The 26,162-nt window shown below is 35.5% G+C and overlaps 2 protein-coding genes and 1 long non-coding RNA gene across 25 annotated transcripts in view; 2 read left to right on the forward strand and 1 right to left on the reverse strand.

Moving 5' to 3' along the window:
• The window catches only part of LOC102621570 (phloretin 4'-O-glucosyltransferase-like), a 68,479-nt gene that overhangs the window by 35,645 nt on the left and 6,672 nt on the right, over positions 1-26,162 (forward strand). For 2 of the 4 annotated variants that reach the window (XM_052436765.1, XM_052436766.1), the window contains exon 1: positions 23,038-24,605. The exons of the other annotated variants lie outside the window; for them this stretch is intronic. In XM_052436765.1, coding sequence (XP_052292725.1) covers positions 23,131-24,605 — 1,475 coding nt within the window. In that variant the 5' untranslated portion in view covers positions 23,038-23,130. Of the gene's footprint in view, positions 1-23,037; positions 24,606-26,162 lie in introns of those variants that run through there. 4 annotated transcript variants of the gene reach the window in all.
• LOC102628503 (putative disease resistance RPP13-like protein 1) overlaps positions 1-26,162 on the forward strand; it is a 48,415-nt gene that overhangs the window by 9,093 nt on the left and 13,160 nt on the right. The window lies entirely within an intron of this gene.
• Positions 25,256-26,131, reverse strand: LOC127901005 (uncharacterized). Its single transcript, XR_008052983.1, has 2 exons — positions 25,660-26,131; positions 25,256-25,470 (listed from the first exon to the last, which is right to left on the reverse strand). It is a non-coding gene; the product is annotated as an uncharacterized LOC127901005 (long non-coding RNA).

Here is a 26,162-nt window from a genome sequence, read left to right on the forward strand (position 1 = left end):
GGGTTTACGCCGGAAAAACTTCCAGCACCTTTGACCATTCTCTGTAATTTCAGGTACTTATTGATCGTCAGCTTGAAGATTATATGCTCATGACTGTTCTGCTCATAGTCAGAGAATATTCTCAAAGATCAATCAGCAGCTTCCCACCAACAAATTTAATGCTGATGCAGGGATCTGAAACTGAGTCACTAACCAATTGGTTCAGATTTCAGCATCAACATTTGGCGCCATCTGTGGGGATCGATACGAGAAGCAAATTTTTTGTCTCTACCAATTTGAATCTGGGCGAATCAGAAGTGATTATCAAATTAAGTTGACGCGAGTAATTATCGACTAAACATTGCCCATAGGCCAACGACCAAATCCAGGTATTGAAAATTTTATTTATTCAATCGGTAAGTCGTCAATGCGGGTTTCCATTTTAATTCACATACTATCTTGATGACTTCGTCTAAAAAGTTTAACGGCTTACAATATGAAATTATGAAAATCAATTTATTCGATTGCACAATTTTGGTTATTGTGATCATAAATCCAGTTTGAATATAGGAAATATTGTTTGCCATGCATGACTAGATCATAAATTCAATTTGCTTAAGCTGTAATTCACGTGCATCATTTACTGCATGCCTCGTTTATTGCTAAATAAGTTCTACATTCTGGAAATAGAATAACGAATAACATCCAGTAATTAGAACTAAAGTGAATTTTAACAAAGTTAGGATTTGAAGTCCAATGCATGGCATGAGAACTTACAGGAATCATGTGCTTGCCATTTGTCTTTAGTTAATCATGTGCTTGCCATCCAATTGTCAGAACAACATGCTTACTTTAATCGCTTGAAAGCATGTGCTGCACACTTTTCGTTTTCAGAATTACCTGTTTGGCTTTTATGTTTAAGAACATATCCATGCCTTTGTTGCTTAAGCTACCTTAGATTAACTATTTTTTATTGTGAAAATTTTGGGTAAAATCAGAAGGAAGATAATCACATAATCAAGACATGATGTTAAGCCCACTAATTATTTGATAGAAAGTCTAAACGAATTATGTTATTTTTCTACTCAAAATTTTCATAAGTTATAGATCATTTAAATGTTTTATTAAGCTTATAAAATGATATGCTGAGTAAGCAAGATCAGAATCAAGGAAGGCAAATAGAAGGCAAAGCATTAATAATAAAAAATAAGTTGGGAAAAAGGCAAATGATTGTCCATTCAGGAACAAAGAAATTCTTTCTCAGTTTTTTCAATTACCATGAGCGTTCATCAAGCAAGTATGAAGGTTTTCACAGTTACAATGAAAGGAAGCTCAGAAGCTGTAGGGGAAGTATAGTCACAACAATAGAGCAGAACGAAGTTCACAAAAAAAAAAAAATTTACCAAAGGTCAGAAGCCATATTTCAAATGGTCAATTACAGGTGCACTCGAACCACTTCCTTGATTATTTTATATCATTCAATTTTTGCAAATTGTAATACTGCTATTGTCGCAACTTGCTTATCTTATGCACATTAAAACTAATCAGATTAGTTTGCAAATGCATCCCATTTTTTAACTAAAAAATTATTCTTAGCTGAATATTCTTTTTATCATCACGCATATATTTACCATCGATGATGCATGCATGAGCACAAATCTCTTGTTGAGACATGTAACTTTAAATTGATAGTGCATTATGGAATTGATGATCTCAAAATGTTAGGAATTCATTCCACAACGATCCTGGAATATCAGGAGTAAATTCTGCAGTCATATATGGGAATGTGAGGAATTAGTACTTGATTTCACAACATGATAACATAACCAATCATGTATAAATAGATACATAGATATTTTATCAATTTAAGAATTGGACATGCTTTTTTAAGTATTCAATCCCAAATTTTACATGGGAATAATATTATAAAGTCATATTTATGAGTGCCATGATTTTTTAATGATCATGGAGTAGCTAGTTTGTAGTATTATGGCCAATTCAAATTTGGCTCAGATCGCTAGACAAGTTTTTCAAATTCTTTTACAGAACAGATTCATATTCAAGGATTTGAATAAAAAACCTCAAATGAGAGCACATTGGTTGCACAAGTTTGCAGGAATCAGACAGCTCATTTTCGTCTGAAGAATATGCAGGGAATTCTGTTATGCAATTTCACTACAAAATGTCAATTTTGATACATTTTCAAATGAGGCAAGCTATGCACCTAGAAGGAGACATTGATGCAAAAAGTTGTATCTTAATCAGGTCAGAAATTTTAACAAATTTATGTCTTGATGTCTACATGAAAACATGCATTTGCAGCCTTTATTTGTGGCTATAGTATTTACCTACTAGTAATTTATCAAATGAGGATAGTTTGCACATGTCAAACTGATAGAGCTCATATTAAAGCTAGTAATATAACTCAATCAACTTGATATCTAGAAAGTTGCTCAATATGAGAATTATTTATGAAAGGGCGAGTAGGCTATTTCATAAATTCTACTAAGGCAAATAAGTGCCTATTCCTACTCAGTTGCCTAAAGGACCAGCAGGCTATTTCGCAAATTCTACTAAGGCAAGCAAGTGCCTCTTCTTGCTCGGTTGTCTAAAGGACCAGCAGACTATTTCACAAATTCTACTAAGGCAAGCAAGTGCCTATTCCTGTTCGGTCGCCTAAAGGACCAGCAGGCTATTTTGTAAATTCTACTAAGGCAAGCAAGCGCCTCTTCATGCTCGGTCGTCTAAAGGACCAGCAGGCTATTTCACAAATTCTACTAAGGCAAGCAAGTGCTTATTCCTGCTCGGTCACCTAAAAGACCAGCAGACTATTTCGCAAATTCTACTAAGGCAAGCAAGTGCCTATTCCTGCTCGGTCGCCTAAAGGACCAGCAGGCTATTTCATAAATTTTTGGGAAATTATCATTTTACTACCAAAGTTTTACTGACATATCATGTCAGTACCAAGGTTTGCCGAAAAGTGCATTTTACTACCAAAGTTTTGCGCCGTTATCAATTCACTACCATTCCGTTAAGAAAAAGTTAATGTTTAACGGAAATTGAGTTAAAAGTCAATTTTACCCTTAAGAGTTTGGTAGTAAAATGATAATTCTCCTAAAAATTTGGTAGTAAAATGATAATTCCCCTAAAAACTTGGTAGTAAAATGATAATTTATCTATCAAATTAACAAACAATTTTACTCTTACAGCTGGAAATGTCTTAGATACCCTTATGACATCAGCAAACTTTTAACGTTGTTAACGGAACGGTAGTAAATTGATAATGGCGCAAAACTTTGGTAGTAAAATGCACTTTTCGGCAAACCTTGGTACTGACATGATATGTCAGTAAAACTTTAGTAGTAAAATGATAATATCCCTAAATTTTTTAAGGCAAGCAAGTGCCTATTCCTGCTCGGTCGCCTAAAGGACCAACAGGCTATTTCACAAATTTTTTAAGGCAAGCAAGTGCCTATTCCTGCTCGGTCACCGAAAAGACCAGCAGGCAAACTACAAATTTTACTAAGGCAAACATGTGCCTATTTCTACTCGGTCGTCTAAAGGACCAGCAGCTAAAGTCTATTAAATTTGTTAAGGCAAGAAAGTGCCTATTCCTGCTCGGTCGTCTAGAGGACCAGCAGCTAAAGTCTACTAAATTTTTTAAAGCAAACATGTGCCTATTCCTGTTCGGTCGACTAAAGGATCAGCAGGCGAATTCTATAAAATTTTACTAAGGCAAACATGGGCCAATTCCTGCTCGGTCGTTTGAAGGACCAGTAGCCATATCTTGCAAAATTTGCTAAAGTAAAGATTTGCCCAAACCTGCTCAGTCGTGTGAGGACGATTGGGCAAAATTCGCAAAAAATATTCCTAAGGTATAGGTTTGCCAAAATTATAAACTTTATAGTTTCCAGTGTTGATTTGTTTTACTCTCAACACTAGAAACTGGGGGACTGGTGTTTGAGGAATTAAATAGAGTGACTATGATCTCCCCCAAGTGAAAGTGAGCAAATGGTTGAGCAGGTCACCTTGACCAGGTGGTATGAGCTTGATCAGATCACCTTGACCAGGTACAATGAGGTTGAGCAGATCGCCTTGACCAGGTGGTGTGAGCTTGAGCAGATGACCATGTGGTATGAGCTTGAGCAAATCACCTCGACCAGGTGCTATGAGCTTGAGCAGATCACATCGACCAGGTGCTATAAGGTGGAGCAGATCACCTCGACCAGGTGCTATGAGGTGGAGCAGATCACCTCGACCAGGTGCTATGAGCTTGAGCAGATCACCTCGACCAAGTGCTATGAGCTTGAGCAGATCACATCGACCACAGGTGCTATGAGGTGGAGCAGATCACCTCGACCAGGTGCTATGAGGTGGAGCAGATCACCTTGACCAGGTGCTATGAGCTCGAGCAGATCACCTCGACCAGGTGTTATGAGCTCGAGCAGATCACCTCGACCATGTGCTATGAGCTTAACCAGATCACCTCAACTAGGTGGTCTAAACTTGAGCAGATCACCTCGGCCAGGTGATGACCAGGAATAAAGACTCAGTTAAAATAAACCACCACAAAGCTCCTCCGAAAAATCAGGGCACGAATTTGATCAATTAATGGTTATTGTCACGATCTAAGGCTGTGGGTGTGGGGTGTTTTATAAAAACCCCGAGAAAACCACGCCAAGGGGAGAGCTTTTTTTCCCTTGATCTCACTGAGAAATTCTTTCTGCAGACTCTACTTTACTTTTCTGCAAATTATTCAAAGAGCTTTTGGTTTTAAGGCAATGTTTATTAAGCCATATGAGAAATGGCATATTTGGCTTTTTGTTATAACCCCATAACTGACTTGAGCGTCGGAGGGTTTACGCCGGAAAAACTTCCGGCACCTCTGACCATTCTCTGTAATTTCAGGTACTTATTGATCGTCAGCTTGAAGATTATATGCTCATGACTGTTCTGCTCATAGTCAGAGAATATTCTCAGAGATCAATCAGCAGCTTCCCACCAACAAATTTAATGCTGATGCAGGGATCTGAAACTGAGTCACTAACCAATTGGTTCAGATTTCGGCATCAACAATTGTCCTGCTATTAATCGGAATTTTTTAAGTCCATAGACTTTTCTTTCCTTGGAGAAAAATTGCACCATGCGTCCAATCACTTGGCAAAATTCAACGTGTAACGCCTTTGAATTTTTTTTCCCTCTCTTTATTAATTATTATGGTAGTTCTTAGATAGATAATAAGAATTTGTTGTTTCTTTTGATTGGTTTATTCAAGAAATTCAGAGAATGATTCTAGGCTTCTCCAAGTTACTAGAATTAATTAAAATTTTTTAATGTTACATTTATTAATTACGCAAGACATGTGCACCTACATTATTACTTGCATTTGTTATGCATTTATTATTTATATTTTTCATAAAAGCCTCTATTTATTTAAAGATGCAAACATTCATATTTACATTTATTTAAGCTTTTTACATATTTATTGTTGCTTTCCTAAAGTTTCTTTATTCAAGTTTACTTTAAATTTATTCAAGTTTACTTTATATTACACTTATTAAAGATTTACTTTATATTTATTATTGTTTTACTAAAAAATTTTTAATAAAGTTTATTTTAATTTATTATTACACTTATTAAAGTTTGCTTTGATTATACTTATTAAAAATTTGCTTTATATTTATTCTTTCTTTAATAAAATTGCTTTGTTAAAGTTTACTTTATATGTATAATTGCATTTATTATTGTTTGCTTTAAATTTGTTGAATCTTGAAAACGTGGACTCGGAGAAGGAAGCATAATTATTCAACTTCTTTCAATTGTTCATCTTCATCCTCTCTCAATTCCAAAAATCTAAATTCTAGGTTTCTCATAGCAACCTTCTCCAAATCTTCAATAGAGTTAGAGATCTTAATTAATTTGGAAGCTTCTTGATTTGGTGAGTCTTTATTTGCTTATGTTTTTAAAGACCAAATTCACAAAATTATTTATACCATAAAATGAACTCGAAAAATTCTGAATTTTTAAACAGAAGTTAATATATCTGTTTAATATTTCCAGTTTTAATTTCATAATTTTCTGATTAATACATAATTTCATAAAAATCTCGGAATCAATAATGTTCTCACTACAAGAAAAAGTGCCTACTATGACAAGCAAAAACTGTCATAGTAGGGGGTGGATGACGGTTGTTTATACCGTCATTATAGCCACCGTCAAGAATTGATGACAGAACAATACCAATTATAATCTGTGATAGATATTACCAATCACATAACTGTCATAACTTTATTTAGAGGAGAATATAATAAATTTGAATTTGGCTCGTTTTTTTTAATTTGCATGCCATATTTTGAATTTTTGGCGGAAAAATTAAATTTGGCGCGAAATGCAAATTATAATTAAATTAATTTTCTCAATTAAATCAAAAATTGAAATTATATTTAATAAAAAATGGGTATTTTGTTTGCACCATGAAATTATTATCATTTTAATAACAATCCTGCAATTAATTTATTAGAAATTAATATTTCATAAATTAGCTAATTAATTAGATTATTAAAATTAATATTGCAACTAAAAATTCACTGACAAAGAAAATGAAATGGATAACATTGACTAAGATTTCATAATTGTCAGCAAACATAATTTAATCAAATTCGAGAGTGACAAGTCCAACATAAATAGAAGAAGAGTATTGTAACAACCTAAAAACTAAATTCCAGCAACATGTACAACACAAATGAACCATGATCAGTTCAATTCCAGTAGTCATAATTGTCATCACCATTTCAAGTTTTATTGCAAAAGGTTAAAGGATTACTAGATTTATTTTATAAATATGGTTTGGGTAATGATCCTTCAAGACCTCGTAAAGATGCCTATGGAAAACAAGTAATAATTACTTCACTGCATATATAAAAATTATAACTAATTATATTGCTAAGAAAATAAGTAATTTAATTACTTTATGCAACAATAACAATTTTTTTCCAAGCCATAGAATCATACAATGTCATCAATTGATAAATATAATTCAGCTTGTTTATTGTCAAAGACCCCAAGATAAATTTCACTAAATGATGATCTAGTCAACCCTCAACAAGCGTAATTGCAAAGAACATCTATTTTTGCTGGTACTTTGTATTCCTGCACATTCTTAATAGATTTCTTTATATAACTAGAATAATAAAAAATATTATTATTAATTTAAGACATATCAAAGAAAAACAATAATTATAGAGATGTGTTGGGAAAAGAACTCACACAAGCAGTTGCAAAGTAAGTGGAAACAAACTATGTCCCCTTTTTTGTTATTAAAACAGGATATGTACCATACATTAACAAACAGAAAATAAACCAACACAATCTAAAATAATAAATCAACCACAAGAGGCACATATTTTTACGTGAAAAACCTAAATCGAGAAAAACCATAGGATGGTAGTCCGATAGAACCTTCAACTATATTAATAATGGGATTACAGAAAAAATCATCTCTAGATAATACTAGAGGCTAACAACATAAAAACATCAAGAATCTCAAAATCTTGGCCTATAGTAACAGCTTAATATTTATCGATCTAACAAGTAGGTATCTCAAATAACAACCATCAGAAGGATAAAAAAAAATTCAAGACAAGTAGGATTGTAGAGGTGATGCCAATAACTTACCCACTAAATTCAAGTGAAAACGGAGTTAAAATGGCATTTCGATCGTCCAATCAAAACTTGAAACTCTTGGCTCGAAAAACAAATATTACACCATTGTCTATTTTGTTTCTCTCTTGTATTTTTCTTCTCTTTTCTATCATTGTTGCAATTTGCTTTTCTTTTCTTTTTCTTTCATATATATTATTATTTGGCTAATTTTATCTAACTCCAAAGCTTAATATTAATTGCACATCAAGTGAGCCTTTTAGACTTGAGGCTTTAGGGCCAACCAAATAAGATAGACCCAAAAATATGTACCCCAATATCATTCAAGATGACAAATTGTTTAGGCCAAGTATCAACGCCATGAGTCATGGGGCCAACTGTTGTGGCTTGGCTTGGGGCCCTGTGCCGAGTCTTGACAGCAAATGGGTGTGCTTGTGGTGAGCGCGGAAATAAGGCAGGGTTGGTGCATTGGCTAGGGCGCGGCAGCAAGGCGTACGTTGTGGCATGGGCACAAGCAATACAGGACAGCGCGCACGAGAGCGTGTGTGGGTGGCGCACGCAGTATCTAGCAAGAGCATGGGCGCAATGGGCGCACGAGTGTGTGGTACAGTGGGCAGTCGAGCGCGGGGCATGATGGGCATGTGAACACAAGGCGCTGAGGTGCGCAAGTGCGAGGCACAATAGTGCGCAAGCGAGCATGGCACAAGACGCGCGAGCATGGGGCTCAACAACATGTGAGTCAGCTGTTGGATTGCGTGAACAGTTGCGAGATTTTGGCATATTTGTGTACCAGAGTGCGCGCGAAAGTGCAGCGACATGAGGCATGCATGCAGGGGCTGAATCATGCGAAAATAAGAGGCGTTCATACGCGGACTGGGTACGGACAATGGCTGTTGGATGTGGAGCATGGTTGGCTGCAACTCTCCAAGAAATGGGCCTAAAATTAAGCGTGAGTGGCAGTGGCGAGTACAACTAGAGTGGGAGAACATGGTCTTGATCATGTGCCTAAAAATGATGAGCAAGATAGTGGGTGTGGCAGTTACAACTCATGATTCCTTACTAATGGACATGGTGGGCAACGATTGCTCAAATCAAAGGGGAGTGGAGATGTACTCATAGGATCATGCTTAGTGGGTGCCTAAAAACTTGGGGAGGGATTTAAGGTGGCGTGAGAGTGGCGCACCACCTAACCTTAGCAAGTGGGGGTGTCACTTGCAAACCATGCATATAAATAGTGATGGGGATGTATGTTGGGGCGCGAGTTTTTGAAATACAAGTATGCAACCCAAGAGGGGGGGTGAATTGAGATTCTAAAAAATTATTCAATTTATTAAAGAAAATCTTAATGCAATTATAAATCAAATTCAAAGCAATAACAATTAAGAAGATCACAATATAAAAAGATAAGGGAAGAGGGATTTAAACACCGAGATTTTTACGTGATTCGGCCAACCTCGCCTACGTCCACGCCTCCAAGCTTTCCGGGCTTGAGGATTCCACTAAGCAAGCCTCCAAGGCTTCAAATGCTTACACTTGACTTCTATGGTGTCAATAGACCTTTACAACAAGAGATTATCCCCAATCTCTTAACCCAAGTATATCCCAACACTTACAATCACTCAAAGTAAAAGATTACAAACTGTTTTGCCTCTCACAATATATAAGATTACACAATGATGCTTAATATGTGAATAGAAGAAGCAAGAATGTGTTCTAAGCTCTATGAAGATTGTATTCTCGAATATTAGCTCAAAATGGTCGTGTTGTGATCAGCCTCCTTTGAATTTGAATGAGCTTATTTATATTTGGAGCTGAAAATCTAGCCTTTACAAACTGTCGGACAGAAAACGGTTCACCGTTAGGTTCCAGTAGCCTTCCCATATTTGGTGTTTTCCGTTATTCATAAACGGCTAGAGCTTAGGCAATATGTTGCTCTCTGGTGCTAATCGGTTAACCGTTTAAAAGAAAACGGTTTACCGTTAATTTCCAGTAAACTTCCCATCTTTTGTGTTTTCCTTTTTTCATAAACGGTTAGAGGTTTAGGAAATATGTTGCTCTCTGCCTTTAATCGGTTAACCGTTTTAAATAAACGGTTCACCGTTTATAACCAGAATTGCAATTTTAAACTAGTTTTTGCAGAGAATCTCTTTCTAATTTGAAAATCTATCTTTTATGAAGAAATAAGGCAATGATTATAAGGGCTTTCGTTTATTAAGAAATAGCTCCAATATTTTTGTCAAAACCATATAAAATTTGTTATCATCAAAATCAATATTATTAACATATTCATGTTAACAATCTCCCCCTTTTTGATGATGACAAATTTCATTCAATGATTAGCTCCCCCTTAATATGTGCTCCCCCTCAATGTATGGCCAAATTGAGAAATGTTCAATAAAAAGATTTTTGCTAAAAAAAATTCTTAAATCACCCCATTTTAAATCCATCTTAAAAACCATAGTTATCTCCCCCTTCATCATCAAAAAGAAAAGAGAGAATAAGAAATACGCAAATCCATTAAAGAAGTTGCCCGGCTTTGCCGAGCGAAAATTTTGGCAGAGTTTCCCCTTAAAAATGATCAAAACCACTTATACAAAATGAGATAGAACACTTCAAAAAATAGATTGACATCAACTTCTTCTTTGAACAAGCCAACAACTCCATGAACAAAACAAAACAACACTCCAATATCCACAAATAAACCAATACTACAATATCCAACAATCAGTCAATCACAAATCATCAATCATCTAATCATCAAGAACATCACACACATATGCATCAAAATCCAAAAAAAATAAAAATGCTAGCAACCAAAATGTAAAATGTATGTGCGAAAACAATGCTCAGAAACTACGGAGGCGGAGAAGATGTGCTCCCTGGATCATAGCCGAAATAGCCGAGAATAGTGCGCTGTCCAGCGATAAGCTCAAGCTGCTGATCAAGGCTCTGCTGCTGGAAGATCTGAAAGTCAGAACGCAGCTGCTGGTGGTCACGGGAAATAGTGTCCAACCGATCAAGAATCAGCTGATGGCGCTTCGAAATCCGCTGAACATCAGTGATCAGCTGCTGCACTGCATTTGAAGCAGGGGGCTGAACTGGAGCTAGAGGCGGCATAGAGGCAGATGGCTGCTCGGGAACAGCAGAAGGCTCAGGAGCAGGAGGCAGCTCGGAAGAGGAGGGAACGTCAGTATCTATCGCATGCTCCTCAGGGTCAGAAGCAGCAGGAGGCCGAGGTACAAAATGGCGACGCGGAGGATGAGGAAGAGCTCTTAATCTAAAGTCAGGAAGCTGATCGGGAGGATAGATATCATTGAGCATCCGATTGTCCTCTGCAACAATCAAGGTATCCCGGTTTTTGGAGTTGCTTGTCTTTATCCACACTCTATTCTTCCTAGAGAATCCGATACTGGTCATGGCCTCAGGACCAATCCGTCGAGTCTCCATATGTCCAGTATCAAGAAGTGGCACCTCAAAGCGTCGCAGTATTTTAGTGATGATACTGCCATAAGGAAGCAAGCAGTGGTTGACCGCTGGAGTACTCAACATATGTCGCACAATAATATACCCGAGGTTAATGGGATGGTCTGTAAGAAGGCTATCCAATAGGGCAACGTCCAACCTCGTAACCTCATCCGAATGACCCTTCCTAGGAGTCACTATGTGCTGTAAAATAAAGTGAAGAATACAAACTTGGAGAGGTAAAAGTTGAGACCGAAACGGAAGCATACAAATCTGATCCGATAAGTCTCGACGACGACATATATTACGGACGCCATGAGTATGAGAAAAGCTATTAAAGGAGAGGGCTTTCCTAGAGGTGTAAATGTCAAGCCCCTCACAAGAGATACCTAGAAAGTCAGCTAAGTCCGCATCATCAAATTCTATAGGTACACGACCGACTTGAGTGACTATCCTATTTGGGCGAGTATCGGAGATTTCCATATTGGAGTAAAAGACTAGCACTAAATTTGGATAGACCCGGTCATCAAGGTTAATGGCAGCCTCCCAAGGCTGAAGCACATCCCTAATACTTCTACCACATACAATTAAGTTGCGGAAATCATCAATATCAACAAAGAAGGGGTCAAGTACCTTTCGACCATCGAAGCGATCTTCGAACCGCTTGGCCAAAGAAGGTGTGGGGAAGTGAATCCTTGAAAATTCAGAGACCTCCCGAGGTGGTATGGGATTCCTTGGAGGCACAGATTTACGCCTGGGATTTCTCCGAGAGGGTTCAGCCATGGAAACACGTAATGAAGAGTAAAGGATGTGAGTAGGATGTTTAATTTGGTTGAAGAAGGGTGGAAATCGGATTAAGAACGAGGAAACCCGACTCGCAACAGTTAGGGTTTAGATTTGGGATTTTTGAATTTTGGGCTCGATTTGAAGTTTTGAATCGGTAGAATTGTTCTAAAGGTGATAAGAAATGATTTTGAAGGTTTGATTTGGCACGGAAAGCAAGAAAAATGAGGATTTGAGGACAAAGAAACCTTCGGCTGCGCAACAATGGTGGAAACGGTGAAAGGGTAACTGGAGAAGGAGAAGAAAAACTTTGAACAGTTTTTATACTCCGAGAAAACGGTTAACCGTTTATTGAAACGGTTAAAGGGTAACATTCAGGGACTAAGAAAAAGGTAACGGTGAAGGCTTAAACGCATAACAGCTAGAGACTAACTGTTAGAGAACTCTCTGTTGAAAAACAGTTCACCGATTGTGGCAAACGGTGAAAGGGTAAACGGACAGACACATAATCTCGTTTCTGGAATTAAACGGTGATTCGTTTATAGGAAACGGCTAACCGTTTATTTTATCTGTAATTTCACACATTTGATTTAATTTTTGGCCAGCAAATAATATATTCTAAGATCATTTAATTGATCTGAAAATATTTTATGAGCCAATTTAATGCATGATTCATGGACATGTTTTCAACCAATCAATTCATATAATCAAGAGTTATCAATGCAAATTCATCATTTGTCTACCAAGCTTAAGCATTTCATAAATAATAGTCAATCAATTTAGTACACTCAATAGCATGAATAGAGATGTTAATGCAAAGATTTCATCATCCCAAGTTCATGCCGAATTTTTGAAAATTGTTCTTCGCAAAGCGGTTTTGTGAAAATATCAGCAAGTTGTTTTTCCGTAGAAATAAACTCTAATGCAATATCTCCCTTTTGAATATGATCTCTCAAGAAATGATGTCTTATTTCTATATGCTTGGTTCGAGAGTGTTGAATGGGATTTTTTGAAAGGTTTATAGCACTAGTATTATCACACTTAATAGGAATTTGTTCAAGATTAATGCCATAATCTGTAAGTGTTTGTTTCATCCAAAGTGCTTGTGCACAACAACTTCCGGCAGCTATATATTCAGCCTCGGTAGTTGAAAGTGCGACAGAATTTTGTTTCTTGCAAAACCATGAAACAAGAGAGTGTCCTAGAATATAGCAAGTTCCACTAGTGCTCTTCCTATCCACTTTATAACCAGCAAAATCCGCATTCGAAAAACATGTTAAATCTATATGAGTTCCCCTAGGATACCAAAGGCCAATATCTATGGTTCCACTCAAATAACGGAAAATTCTTTTAACAGCGAACAAATGAGATTCCTTGGGACATGACTGAAATCTTGCACACAAACATACACTAAACATGATATCGGGTCTACTTGCAGTCAAATAAAGTAGGGATCCGATCATACCTCGATACATTTTGATATCCACTTCTTTACCTTTTTCATCTTTGTCCAGCTTGGTTGTTGTGCTCATTGGTGTATTCTTGGTCTTTGAATCATCAATGCCGAATCATTTAAGTAGATCTTTTACGTACTTGGCTTGATTTATGAAAATTCCTTCCTCGTTTTGTTTGATTTGAAGTCCAAGGAAGTATTTCAACTCTCCCATCATACTCATCTCAAATTCTTTGCTCATACACGATGAAAATTCTTTACACAATAACTCATTAGTAGAACCAAAAATAATATCATCAACATAAATTTGAACAATAAGTATGTCTTGGTTCTTATGTTTAACAAATAAAGTAGTATCCGCTTTTCCCATAGAAAAATTATTTTCTAGCAAGAAATTTTTAAGTCTATCATACCATGCTCTAGGTGCTTGATTTAATCCATACAAGGCTTTAAGCAACTTATAAACATGATTTGGAAATTTTTCATTTTCAAAACCAGGAGGTTGTTTCACATGAACTTCCTCTAAAATATAACCATTTAAGAAAGCACTCTTGACATCCATTTGATATAAAATAAAATTCTTATGACATGCATATGCTAACAACATCCTAATGGATTCTAACCTTGCTACAGGTGCAAAGGTTTCATTAAAATCAATTCATTCTTCTTGGTTGTAACCTTGAGCCACTAATCTAGCTTTATTTCTTACAACCACACCGGATTCATCCATTTTATTTCTAAACACCCATTTAGTACCTATTACAGATTGATGTTCAGGTTTAGGAACTAATTCCCACACATTGTTTCTTTCAAATTGATTTAACCCCTCTTGCATTGCCATAATCCAAGATTCATCATTTTCTGCATCCTCAAAGGATTTTGGTTCAATTTGAGAGATGAATGCATTATGCTCACAAGTATTTCTAAGTGATGATCTAGTTGTAATACCTCGTGAGGGATCACCTAAAATTACATCTTTAGGGTGAGAAGAGACATACCTCCACTCCTTGGGGAGTGTTTGAGAAGTACCTTCATTTTGCTCCACATTTGGTTCTTCATGATGTTCCTCTTGAATTCCATGTGGTGCATCCTCTTGATTGTCATTTGATGCTTCTTCCTCTTGTTCTTCTTCTCCTGCATCATCATCAACAACGACTTTCTCCGTAGAGGAGGGGTTAGACTCATCAAATATGACATGCATAGATTCCTCCACAACTAAAGTTCTTTTGTTATAGACTCTATAAGCTTTGCTTGAATTTGAATAACCAAGAAAAATACCAACATCAGGTTTTGGATCAAATTTACCAAGATTATCTTTTGTGTTCAAAACAAAACATTTGCATCTAAAAACTTTAAAATAGCCAATGTTGGGTTTTCTATCTTTCCAAAGCTCATATGGAGTTTTATTAAGATTAGGTCTAATCAACACCCGATTTAAAACATAACAAGCGGTGTGGATGGCTTCGGCCCAAAAATATTTTGGTCATGCATTTTCATTTAACATGGTCCTAGCTATTTCTTGAATAGACTTATTCTTTCTCTCAACAACTCCATTTTGTTGTGGAGTTCTAGGTGATGAAAATTGATGCTCAATGCCTAGATTATTGCAAAAACTCTCAAATGCATGATTTTCAAATTCTCCTCCATGATCACTCCTAATGCATACAATACCATGCCCTTTTTCATTTTGTAATTTCTTACAAAGCACTTTAAAAGCATCAAGAGCATCATCCTTATTGGCTAAGAATAATACCCATGTATATCTAGAATAATCATCCACTATCACAAATGCAGAATATTTGCCATTTAGACTTGCATATCTAGATGGCCCAAAAAGATCTATGTGAAGAAGTTCAAGTGGTTTTGAAGTAGAAATATGGTTTTTATTCTTGAAAGAAGTTTTAATTTGTTTTCCAAATTGACAAGCTTCACAAATCTTATCCTTTTGAAAACCAATTTTCGGAAGACCTTTAACTAAATCATCTTTCGAAATTTTTGAAATCAAATCCATACTAGCATGTCCTAACCTTCTATGCCATAACCAACAATCATCATGCAATGCCGAAAAACATTTATCAAGAGTAGATGCACATTCTATGTTAATGATATAAACATTACCACATCTATTTCCAACAAATAAGGTTTTGCCATCACATGAGTTCTCAATAACACAACTAAATTTATCAAAGATAACTTTATAACCTTTGTCACATAATTGACTAATGCTAATTAAGTTGTGTTTCAAGTTTTCAACCAAACATACATTCTCAATTAGAGTTGAAGAGACTTTACCAACATTTCCAATTCCAAGAATTTTTCCTTTTGAGTTGTCTCCACCATTTTCAATTTTGGTGAAGCTTGAGAACCATGCATAGTTTCCAGTCATGTGCCTTGAACAACCGCTGTCCAAGTACCATTTATTTTTCTTCTTCTTCAAGCCCTACAAGAAAAAGTCTCAAGTTTTAGGTACCCAAAGCTTTTTGGGTCCTTGAGAGTTAGCAACGGTTCTTTTTGGAACCCAAATGCATTTGACACCATAATATGCATTCCTTTTTACGGGACATCTAAATTTCATGTGACCATTTTGATTACAATAATGACATACAATCTTATGATCATTTATGGAGGTAGCTTTAACAAAATAATTCTTATAATACTTTTGCTTCAAGTTAGGCTTATATCCAAGTCCTCCTTTATCAAAAACACATTTTTGTGAGTTAAGCATATTATCCAACATCTTTTGCCCATTTGTAAATTTCAAAACAATTTCATTCAATTCATTATTCTTTTTCTTGAGCAATTCGTTCTCATTTTTCAACTCATCTATGTGTGATTTCAAATGCTCATGTAAGATGCTAGGTTTTTCATTTGATAATGCAATTACATCATGCAATGTTTTGTTTCCTACTTCTAGGCATACAATTCTTGCATTTAGAGATTCATTTTCATTTTTAAGCTTTGCCATTTCCTTTTTAATACATACATTCTTTTTACCAATTTTCATCAACTCATTATGAAAATCTTGAAAAGCATCATACAATTCATCATAGGTAGGATCACTTACCTCATTGAGGTCATCATCCCCTCCTATTGCCATGAGTGCTAGGTTTGATACTTCTTGCGATCCTTCTTCATCACTTGATTCTTCCTCACTATCATCCCAAGTTGCAACCATTGCTTTCTTCTTGAGTTTGTTGATAAGTGGGCACTCTGATCTTATATGTCCAGGCTTTTTGCATTCATAGCAAGTGATTGCCTCCTTCTTCTCCCTATGGTTCTTGAAGTTTCTGAAATTTCTTCGCTCTCCGTTTTTCTTGAAGAATTTTCTGAACCTCCTTGCTAGCATGGCTAGCTCTTCATCATCCGGTTCACTCTCCCTATCACTCTCATATTTTAAAGCTTTGAGAGCAATGCTTTTCTTCTTCTCCTCATGTCCTTTTTCTGCAGCTAAATCCTCTTCATACGAAATAAGAGAACCAATTAAATCATCAAGAGGTGAAGTATTTAAATATTTGGCCTCTTCAATGGAGGTTCTTTTAGGTCTCCATTCTTTTGGAAGCGACCTAATGATTTTCTTAACTTTCTCACTATTTGAGAAGGTTTTCCCTAAGGCACCTAGGGTGTTCACTATGTCTGTGAATCTAGTGTACATAGAATACACATTTTCATTTTGTTCCATTTGGAACAACTCATATTGACGAGTGTATCTACTGATTTTAGACTCTTTCACTTGATTTGTCCCTTCATAGACAACTTCAAGTTTGTTCCATATCTCTTGTGCACTTTCACAACTAGATACTCTATAGAATTCTTTCTTATCAAGGGCACAAAACAAAGCATTCATAGCCTTGGAGTTTAGAGACATCTTTCTCTTTTCTAACTCACTCCATTGACTCGATGGTTTAGGAATATCATCTCCTACTTCATCTTTGAACGTAGGCATGAATGGACCATCACAAACAACTTTCCAAATTTCATAATCTAAGGCTTGCAAATAGATTCTCATTCTAGTTTTCCAATAAGCATAGTCATTACCATCGAAAAATGATGGTCTAGTTGTGGATTGCCCTTCTCTAAAGGTTGAGTCATTTAGGGTTGCCATGGATCTTTTACTCTAGACGATTAAGTCTTAACAAGAGAACGAGGCTCTGATACCAATTGAAATACAAGTATGCAACCCAAGAGGGGGGGTGAATTGGGATTCTAAAAAATTATTCAATTTATTAAAGAAAATCTTAATGCAATTATAAATCAAATTCAAAGCAATAACAATTAAGAAGATCACAATATAAAAAGATAAGGGAAGAGGGATTCAAACACCGAGATTTTTACGTGGTTCGGCCAACCTCGCCTACGTCCACGCCTCCAAGCTTTCCGGGCTTGAGGATTCCACTAAGCAAGCCTCCAAGGCTTCAAATGCTTACACTTGACTTCCAAGGTGTCAATGGACCTTTACAACAAGAGATTATCCCCAATCTCTTAACCCAAGTGTATCCCAACACTTACAATCACTCAAAGTAAAAGATTACAAACTGTTTTGCCTCTCACAATATATAAGATTACACAATGATACTTAATATGTGAATAGAAGAAGCAAGAATGTGTTCTATGCTCTATGAAGATTGTATTCTCGAATATTAGCTCAAAATGGTCGTGTTGTGATCAGCCTCCTTTGAATTTGAATGAGCTTATTTATATTTGGAGCTGAAAATCTAGGCGTTACAAACTGTCGGACAGAAAATGGTTCGCCATTAACCATTAACGGTTGACCGTTTAGGCTGGTCAAAGTTACCGTTGAGCCAAATTTCAAATAAACGGTTAGCCGTTTAGGCTTAACCTTTCGCCGTTAACTTCCAGAGACCTACAAGATAAACATTGGTTATCCGTTTACACTAAACGGTTAAGGACTTGCGTGAAGTGGCTTCTCTGGATATTATCGGTTGACCGTTTAAAATAAACGGTTCGCCGTTTGGCTTCAGTAATCTGTAAAACAATTTAGCCTTATCAGTTTTGGTTAATCAGTGATTCTGGACGTTATCGGTTAACCGTTTAAAATAAACGGTTCACCGTTAGGTTCCAGTAGCCTTCTCATCTTTGGTGTTTTCCGTTATTCATAAACGGCTAGAGCTTAGGCAATATGTTGCTCTCTGGTGCTAATCGGTTAACCGTTTAAAAGAAAACGGTTTACCGTTAATTTCCAGTAACCTTCCCATCTTTTGTGTTTTCCGTTTTTCATAAACGGTTAGAGGTTTAGGAAATATGTTGCTCTCTGCCTTTAATTGGTTAACCGTTTTAAATAAATGATTCACCGTTTATAACCAGAATTGCAATTTTAAACTAGTTTTTGCAGAGAATCTCTTTCTAATTTGAAAATCCATCTTTTATGAAGAAATAAGGCAATGATTATAAGGGCTTTCGTTTATTAAGGAATAGCTCCAATATTTTTGTCAAAACCATATAAAATTTGTTATCATCAAAATCAATATTATTAACATATTCATGTTAATAGTTTTGAGTTGAGCATTTTGTCCTTGAGCATAAAACTAAAATTGTTTGTAAATCTTTTCTTATTACGGAAATAGAAAAGTTGGGGGTTGGTGCCTTAGTAAAAAGCCAAATACTTGTGCTCTTGTGTTGTGTGCGTGTTGTTCTTTGTGTTGGCGAGAAAGTGTTCTTGCTTAACCTCCATTTACCTGACATGCTTCTTGTTAAATTGCTTCCGTTGGGTTTGGGTTGGCTGGCTAAGTGGAGTTCTTAGTGCCATCACGCGGGTTGCCACACCTAGCTTATAAAAGCCCGGTGACACCAAGCAACATGGGATCCAATGACATGGCTAACAAGAACTAAGTCATACCCAATAAGCCTTGGTAAAAAGGCATCTCCTTTAATTGCAATATTAACAGCCACATGAACATATGTGACTATCAATGGTACTCTATGCACAGTCACATTAGGATAATTTTATCTAACATTGTACCTTTGGCTATAACATTTTTTTGTTGCCCACTGCTAACTTGCATGATTTGCCTTGCATTATCTATGTGTAAAAGTATTAATCATAGCATTATAAGTGATAAAAATTTAAACTTTTGAGATTTGGAAAAAAAAAAGTGCACTTATTTTTTCATATATACCTATTTCTTCTTAAAGCACTAATTTTACATATATACTTGTTTATTCTTGGAGTACTTTTTCTCTATTCTTGGTTCCTTAGAGCAACTACCCTTTTCTGAGGGAATTTTTAGTGACTGGATCAATATGACTCCATTCTTTTAGAACATTTTGTTGACCTATATGGTTATACAGTCTTTCAATTTTGACTATAACAAACCATGTGTCAATGGTAGAATATGAAATGCATTGTTCATAAGCTTAAGGTATTCAAATGCACAAAACTCTATCTAGACAAGAATGGGCATTAGGGTCACTAAGCTTAGATATTTCATTTTGTAAAGCTCATTTGAACAAATGAATGCATGATCAAAGCATTTAAAAGCTCAACTTATTCTCTCATTATATTTTAAGAAAAAATCATTTACGTGGAAATATAATCTCATAAAATGAGTTATTGAACTCTACTAAGAATGATTTGAAAGGTTTCGAAAAATAAATGTTATTTTAAGTTGAACGGACACAGTCACTCATATGGTAAAGTTATCAGCAAAGTGGTATAGTGTGGTTGGGAATCTATGTTCTCAGATGATGGTTGGGGATGAGATCAAAGAGACAGGTAGCTAGGAGTACAATTATTTCCTTGTACATTTATATAGCTATTTCGGTAGGTTTGGACAAAACTATACGTTTTAGTACTCAAACGATAAACCACTAACTTCAAGTAGGCAGTCGATAAGGTTGAGAAATGTTTCTGAAATTAAGCAGCATACCGCTAGACTTGAAACAGCTAATCAAGTGGGTTGATATAAGCTTCTAGAATGAAACGGAAATCCATTTACTCATAAGCGGCAAGCTAACTTCCAATAGAGGGGTCTTTGGATCAAATGGCAAACTGATTAAATCACAAGCCACAAGTCGACTTCAATCAGTGAACTCTAAATCGACAACTCCCAAGCAGCAATCTAATTGTGAAAAAATTTCAAACTTATGCATAACAGTAACTAGCCACATCAGCAAATAGCAATCCATTTCATTACGAGCGGTAAACCGATTATGCTTGAAAAGTCAATAATGGCTAATTTTATTGATCAATATAAATAAATAGCCAAGGAAAACTCATTTCAAATTTAACTTTTGCAATCCATATTAGAGTTTAAAATAGAAAAAAAAGTCTCGAGTTTTTTTATTTGCTGACACACATTTATTGATTTGTATTTGAGCTATCATTGCAAATATACTCCTGAAGAGTGCAATCTTTGTAAACTTCAGTTTCATTTCAAAAAATGAGTGCTAGTGAGTGTGTAAAGGTTTATTGAAAAAGGGATATATAATCATCTCTCGTTGATAGTGTGGGTGTGTAAAGGTTTATTGAAAAAGGGATATATAATCATCTCTTGTTGATAGTGTGGGTGTGTAAAGGTTTATTGAGTGTGTAAAGGTTAATCTATCAACAAGAGATGATTAAATAATCTGATTAAAGTTAATGATCAATATGTATAAAACGTAAAGCCGCGTCAACTTTCAAGAAAACTGAAAAAATAGTACAATATATATATGAAGCTCCATCTTTAAAATCTTGAGAAGCAGATACTTTTTCTTTTAATAATTTAAACATATCGAGTACCCTATAGCCTCTGTAGAGTAGTATCAACAATATTTAACTAGAACTAAACTCCTCATGTCAATTTCAGAGGTGACTTTAAATATAGGCGAACATGACAATTGTCTAAAGTTTCATTTAGAAAGACCTCATTAATTTTTTTTGAATATTTCATTAATAATTTTTTAATTAATAAAGATTTTTTAAAATTACATAATGTGAGAAAAATTTATTAAACATCTCTCTAATTAATAATTATCATATAATTAAGAGTTATTTTCTATAGAATATCTATATTTGGTAACCTTATTGTTAAAAAAATATAATTAATAAAATTGTCTAACTATTAATTTATTCATTCTTATTTTTTCTAAGAAAAGTAAATAAATTACTTACCTTTTTAGTTTCTTAAGAAAACTTAATTATTTAATATTAGAATCTTTAACTTTGAGTATTCTTTTTAATTTCTATTAAAATGAGGAATTGACCTGTGGTAGATTCAATAAAAAATAAATAAGAATTTCTGGTTGTAAACCTTATAATCTAAAAAATCATAGACAAAAAAATTTCTTACTCTCTCCTCTACAAAGAAAATTATTACATACATTAGTTCATTTAGAAAAGAAAAACATTAGTTTCTTGAAATAGAAAGTCCATATGCATAATGTGATCATCAATTCGTCATCTCAAATTTTAATATACTCCATTCTAAATATTTTATTTGAAAATAATATTATTCTTATTTATTTATTTTTATAAAAATTCTAAAGAAAGTAAATTTTTAGATTTTGTTTTTGAAATATTTTAGGCTCTTCTTTATTATTATTAAAATTTAAAAACTAAAAATGAAATAAATTTTGAGCTCTATTATAATTTTTTTTAATATTCAAGTTTTTAAATAAAAAGGGTCTCGTAAAAGAAAATTTTACCTATGGCCAATTTCTCTAATTTTTAAAATACGTATTTTAAATATCAAGTTCTCTACAAAATCTTTAAAAAAAAAAAAACTATTTCTTGTAGGATTGGATAGCGATGAATGAATATCGGCATCCACAAGATTCCAAATCAGTTGTTGGGTTTTCAGAAAACACATAATAACAAGCAGACACAAAAAGCTTATAGTTGTGGCTCCACAATCACGCAGTCCAGATCAGCTCCCGTCCATGTAATCAATATATGGTCCAACTAGATGCCTCGTGACCTTTCTCACCCGGCTAACAGCGAGTCAAGATATCTCACCGTCGCCGGCACTGCACTTACCGCATTCAGAATTTTCAGATCCACCTGTCCATAACCTTCCCCAGGTCACTGCCACCGGCGTTCCCGCCACAACCATAGCTCCAATCGCCATCAGTCCCTAATAACCAAATCACCAACCCAACAGCTCACATCCGCCTAACAGGCCGATATCCTTCGTTTGATATTTTTCTTTTATTTATTTTGAGTCTCCTAATTATTTTATGTTTTAATTTTTCTATTTCCTTGTCTTTATGGTGTTTGTTTTCTGCTCCCTAGATCTTTTATATATGATCGTAAATGGTGTCGATTCACAGTTTGGATCAGAATCGTATCAGCGTTCAAATGGAGAGAGTTTGCTTATATTGGAGTTGATGAATAATTCTAATGGTGGTGCAATGAGATTTCGATGACCTGGCCATGTCGCTGATGGCATGGGTTGAGGCCTCATCGAGAGTCAGGCTGGGAATACTTGAGATGAAGTGGTTATCATTGCTGAGGTTTTGTAGTTTTTTAGTTCTGTTCTGCAGTTAATTAGCATTATGTTGTGGTGTATTCTATTATTTTTTATATTCTTATTTTCTTATCCCATATATTGTGCAATATGGTCTTGTATTTATTAATCTTCAATGATTGTGTTTGTATAAATATATATATATATATATATATATATAAATATATATGTAGCATATTCCAAGAAGGTTTTGACAAAAAAAAAAAGTTGTTTGGTCCACTGAAAACTGGACGTGGCTGAGACAAAATCCGCTGTAAATACGTGTCCGTGTTTAATCATCATCTCGAACGTCATTCTATCAAAGTGCAAGCCCTATTTAAACCTCCCACCATGTGCACTCAGACTCAAGTGTGCACGCAAATGCCAAAAAACAAGCACATGGAGCAGCAACAGCAACCCCACTTTCTACTATTAACATTTCCAATACAAGGCCACATTAACCCATCCCTCCAATTCGCCAGGCGTCTTACGCGCATTGGCACACGTGTCACCTTCGCCATCGCCATCTCCGCCTACCGCCGCATGGCCAATAATCCCACGCCCGAAGACGGTTTGTCGTTTGCCAGCTTCTCCGATGGATATGACGACGGATTCAATTCCAAACAAAATGATCGGAAGCACTACATGTCGGAGTTCAAGCGTCGTAGCTCCGAAGCCCTGGCTGAGCTCATCACGGCCAGTCAAAACGAGGGTGGTCAACCGTTTACTTGCTTGGTTTACCCTCAACTCCTTCCTTGGGCTGCTGAAGTGGCGCGTGCGTATCACCTCCCTTCGGCGCTACTCTGGCTTCAACCAGCCCTCGTTTTCGACGTTTATTACTATTACTTCTATGGATATGGCGATCTAATTGAAGGGAAGGTTAATGATTTGATAGAGTTACCGGGACTGCCGCCACTCACCGGCCGTGATCTTCCTTCTTTCCTAGATCCCAGAAATTCAAATGATGCTTACTCTTTCGTATTACCTTCTTTTAAAGAACAAATGGAGGCAATTGTTGAAGAAACCGATCCAAGAATTCTTGTCAACACGTTCGACGCATTAGAAGCTGAGACCTTGAAAGCTATCGATAAGTTCAATATGATCGCAATCGGACCGTTAGTTGCATCGGCGTTGTTGGACGGAAAAGAGCAGTACGGAGGCGATCTTTGCCAGAATAGTTCAATAGAGTATTATATGGAATGGCTAAGCTCGAAGCCCAAATCATCTGTTATCTACGTGGCATTCGGAACCATATGCGTTCTGGAGAAGCGTCAAGTGGAGGAAATTGCACGGGGGTTGTTAGATAGTGGCCATCCATTCTTGTGGGTCAGTAGACAAAACGACAATAAAGATAAAGGTAAAGATAAAGATAAAGATAAAGATAAAGATGAAGTTGAAGATGACGTGATGATGAAGTACAAAGAAGAGCTGAATGAGAAGGGAATGATAGTGCCGTGGTGTTCACAAGTGGAGGTTCTGTCACATGAAGCGGTGGGGTGTTTTGTAACGCACTGTGGGTGGAGTTCGAGCTTAGAAAGTTTGGTATATGGCGTGCCTGTGGTGGCGTTTCCTCAGTGGACAGATCAAGGGACAAACGCTAAAATTATTGTGGACTTCTGCAAAACCGGAGTGAGAGTGAGGGCAAATGAAGAAGGGATTGTAGAAAGTGATGAGATTAACAGGTGTTTGGAGTTGGTGATGGGAGAAGGAGATGATTTTAGAAGAAATTCTTTGAAATGGAAGGATTTGGCCAGAGATGCCGTCAAACAAGGAGGGTCTTCACATAAGAATCTCAAGGCTTTTGTTGATGACTTTAGCACCAGCAAGTAGTTTTATCTTCTTTTTTTTTTTCCTCGTTTTTACTCTTTGAATATCAGAAGATTTAATATATAGAAGAAAGACATTTGTAACGATTTTTACTTTTTATCCTCATCTGTCATATGGCATGACGGTTATTAATTTTGGTGTCAAGAAAATTTGATGACGGATTTTATATGTCAGGCAATGCATGATATATTATCCATTACAATTCTATCATAAATATTTTGATAATAAGTTATCATGCATGACTAACATTTATTATAATCACTTTCAAAGCATGACTAATATCTATCGCAAGAGAATGATACATATAAATGAATTTGGCTGGAATTCCAAAATTTAAATCAATTTGACGAAATTTTAAAACTTTTAAATGAGTTGGGCTTGAATTACAAAATTATTTTATTTAATTATTAATTTATTCAATTAATTGTATTTATTATTGAATTAAATTTTAATTTTGAAATTTGTTTTTTTATAAATTATTATTATGATGATGATGATATGTGTATATACTCCAAAATTATATAAATATATACAAATTAAGAATTTAAAATTAATTAAACTACATAATAATAACATGAATATATTATTTGTTCTTTTAAACTAAATACAATTACTATCTATCACATAATATGAACAAGAACATCATTCATTCTTAGGCTAAATCAAACTCCATATTTCCACTAAAAACATAAAAATTCCAGCTTCTGAGAGATGATTGGTACAAACGTTGCATGTTAGCTTAACTAGCAAGCAAAAAACTAAAGCACTTCATCAACCAACTACAGTCTAACAAATTATGTGACGTTCAGGACAAAATCCAGCATGGGGTCCTTAGATCCAAAACACAATTTAGTTGCCGGCCACCTGGAATTTCAATTAAGAGAAAAAAAAAATCAGTTGGATAATCTCAAAAACCAAGTTTCCATCAATTTTATCTTTGCAAAATGCACTATGATTATTGTTAGGATTTTGGTGGGTGAAGCAGAACTACAGTTAAAATGAAATTGGAAGAAAAAATAAAGAACAAGCAGAAATAGGAGACCAAGAAATTACGTGGTTCGGCTTTTAGCCTACATTCACGGGCGAAGACAGAAAGAAAATATTTTACTAGTGATATGAGAATTACAAATATTGTAATATTTTGGCTCACTACCCAGAACCCCAATACACCCAATCTCTCACTCACTAGACTCACAAGAACTTTATAATTTAAACATTTAAAATTACCCAAGCTCCCTGCTTTCTCTCTCACAAATTTTTGATGCCAAAACGAAAAGGGGAGCTCTCCCTTTTTATAGCCAAAATTGGCTATTAAAATATTATTTTTTTCTCACCGCCATTATCTTCTTCATTCTTCTTTTTCCTTCTTCAAAGAACACTACTGCCAAATTCCATTGTTTCTTCTTCTTTCATTTTGTCTTTGTTCAAATTTGGCAGCTTCAACTATTCCTTTTGCTTCGGCAACTTTCCCCTTCAATATTTGCTACTTCAAAGTTTCTTCATTCTTCTAGATTAGTGGCTGTCAAAGCCAATTTGAATTTGGCTTGTTAAAGCCA

This window comes from Citrus sinensis, chromosome 3 (assembly GCF_022201045.2).
Source record: "Citrus sinensis cultivar Valencia sweet orange chromosome 3, DVS_A1.0, whole genome shotgun sequence".
Lineage (NCBI taxonomy): Eukaryota > Viridiplantae > Streptophyta > Magnoliopsida > Sapindales > Rutaceae > Citrus > Citrus sinensis.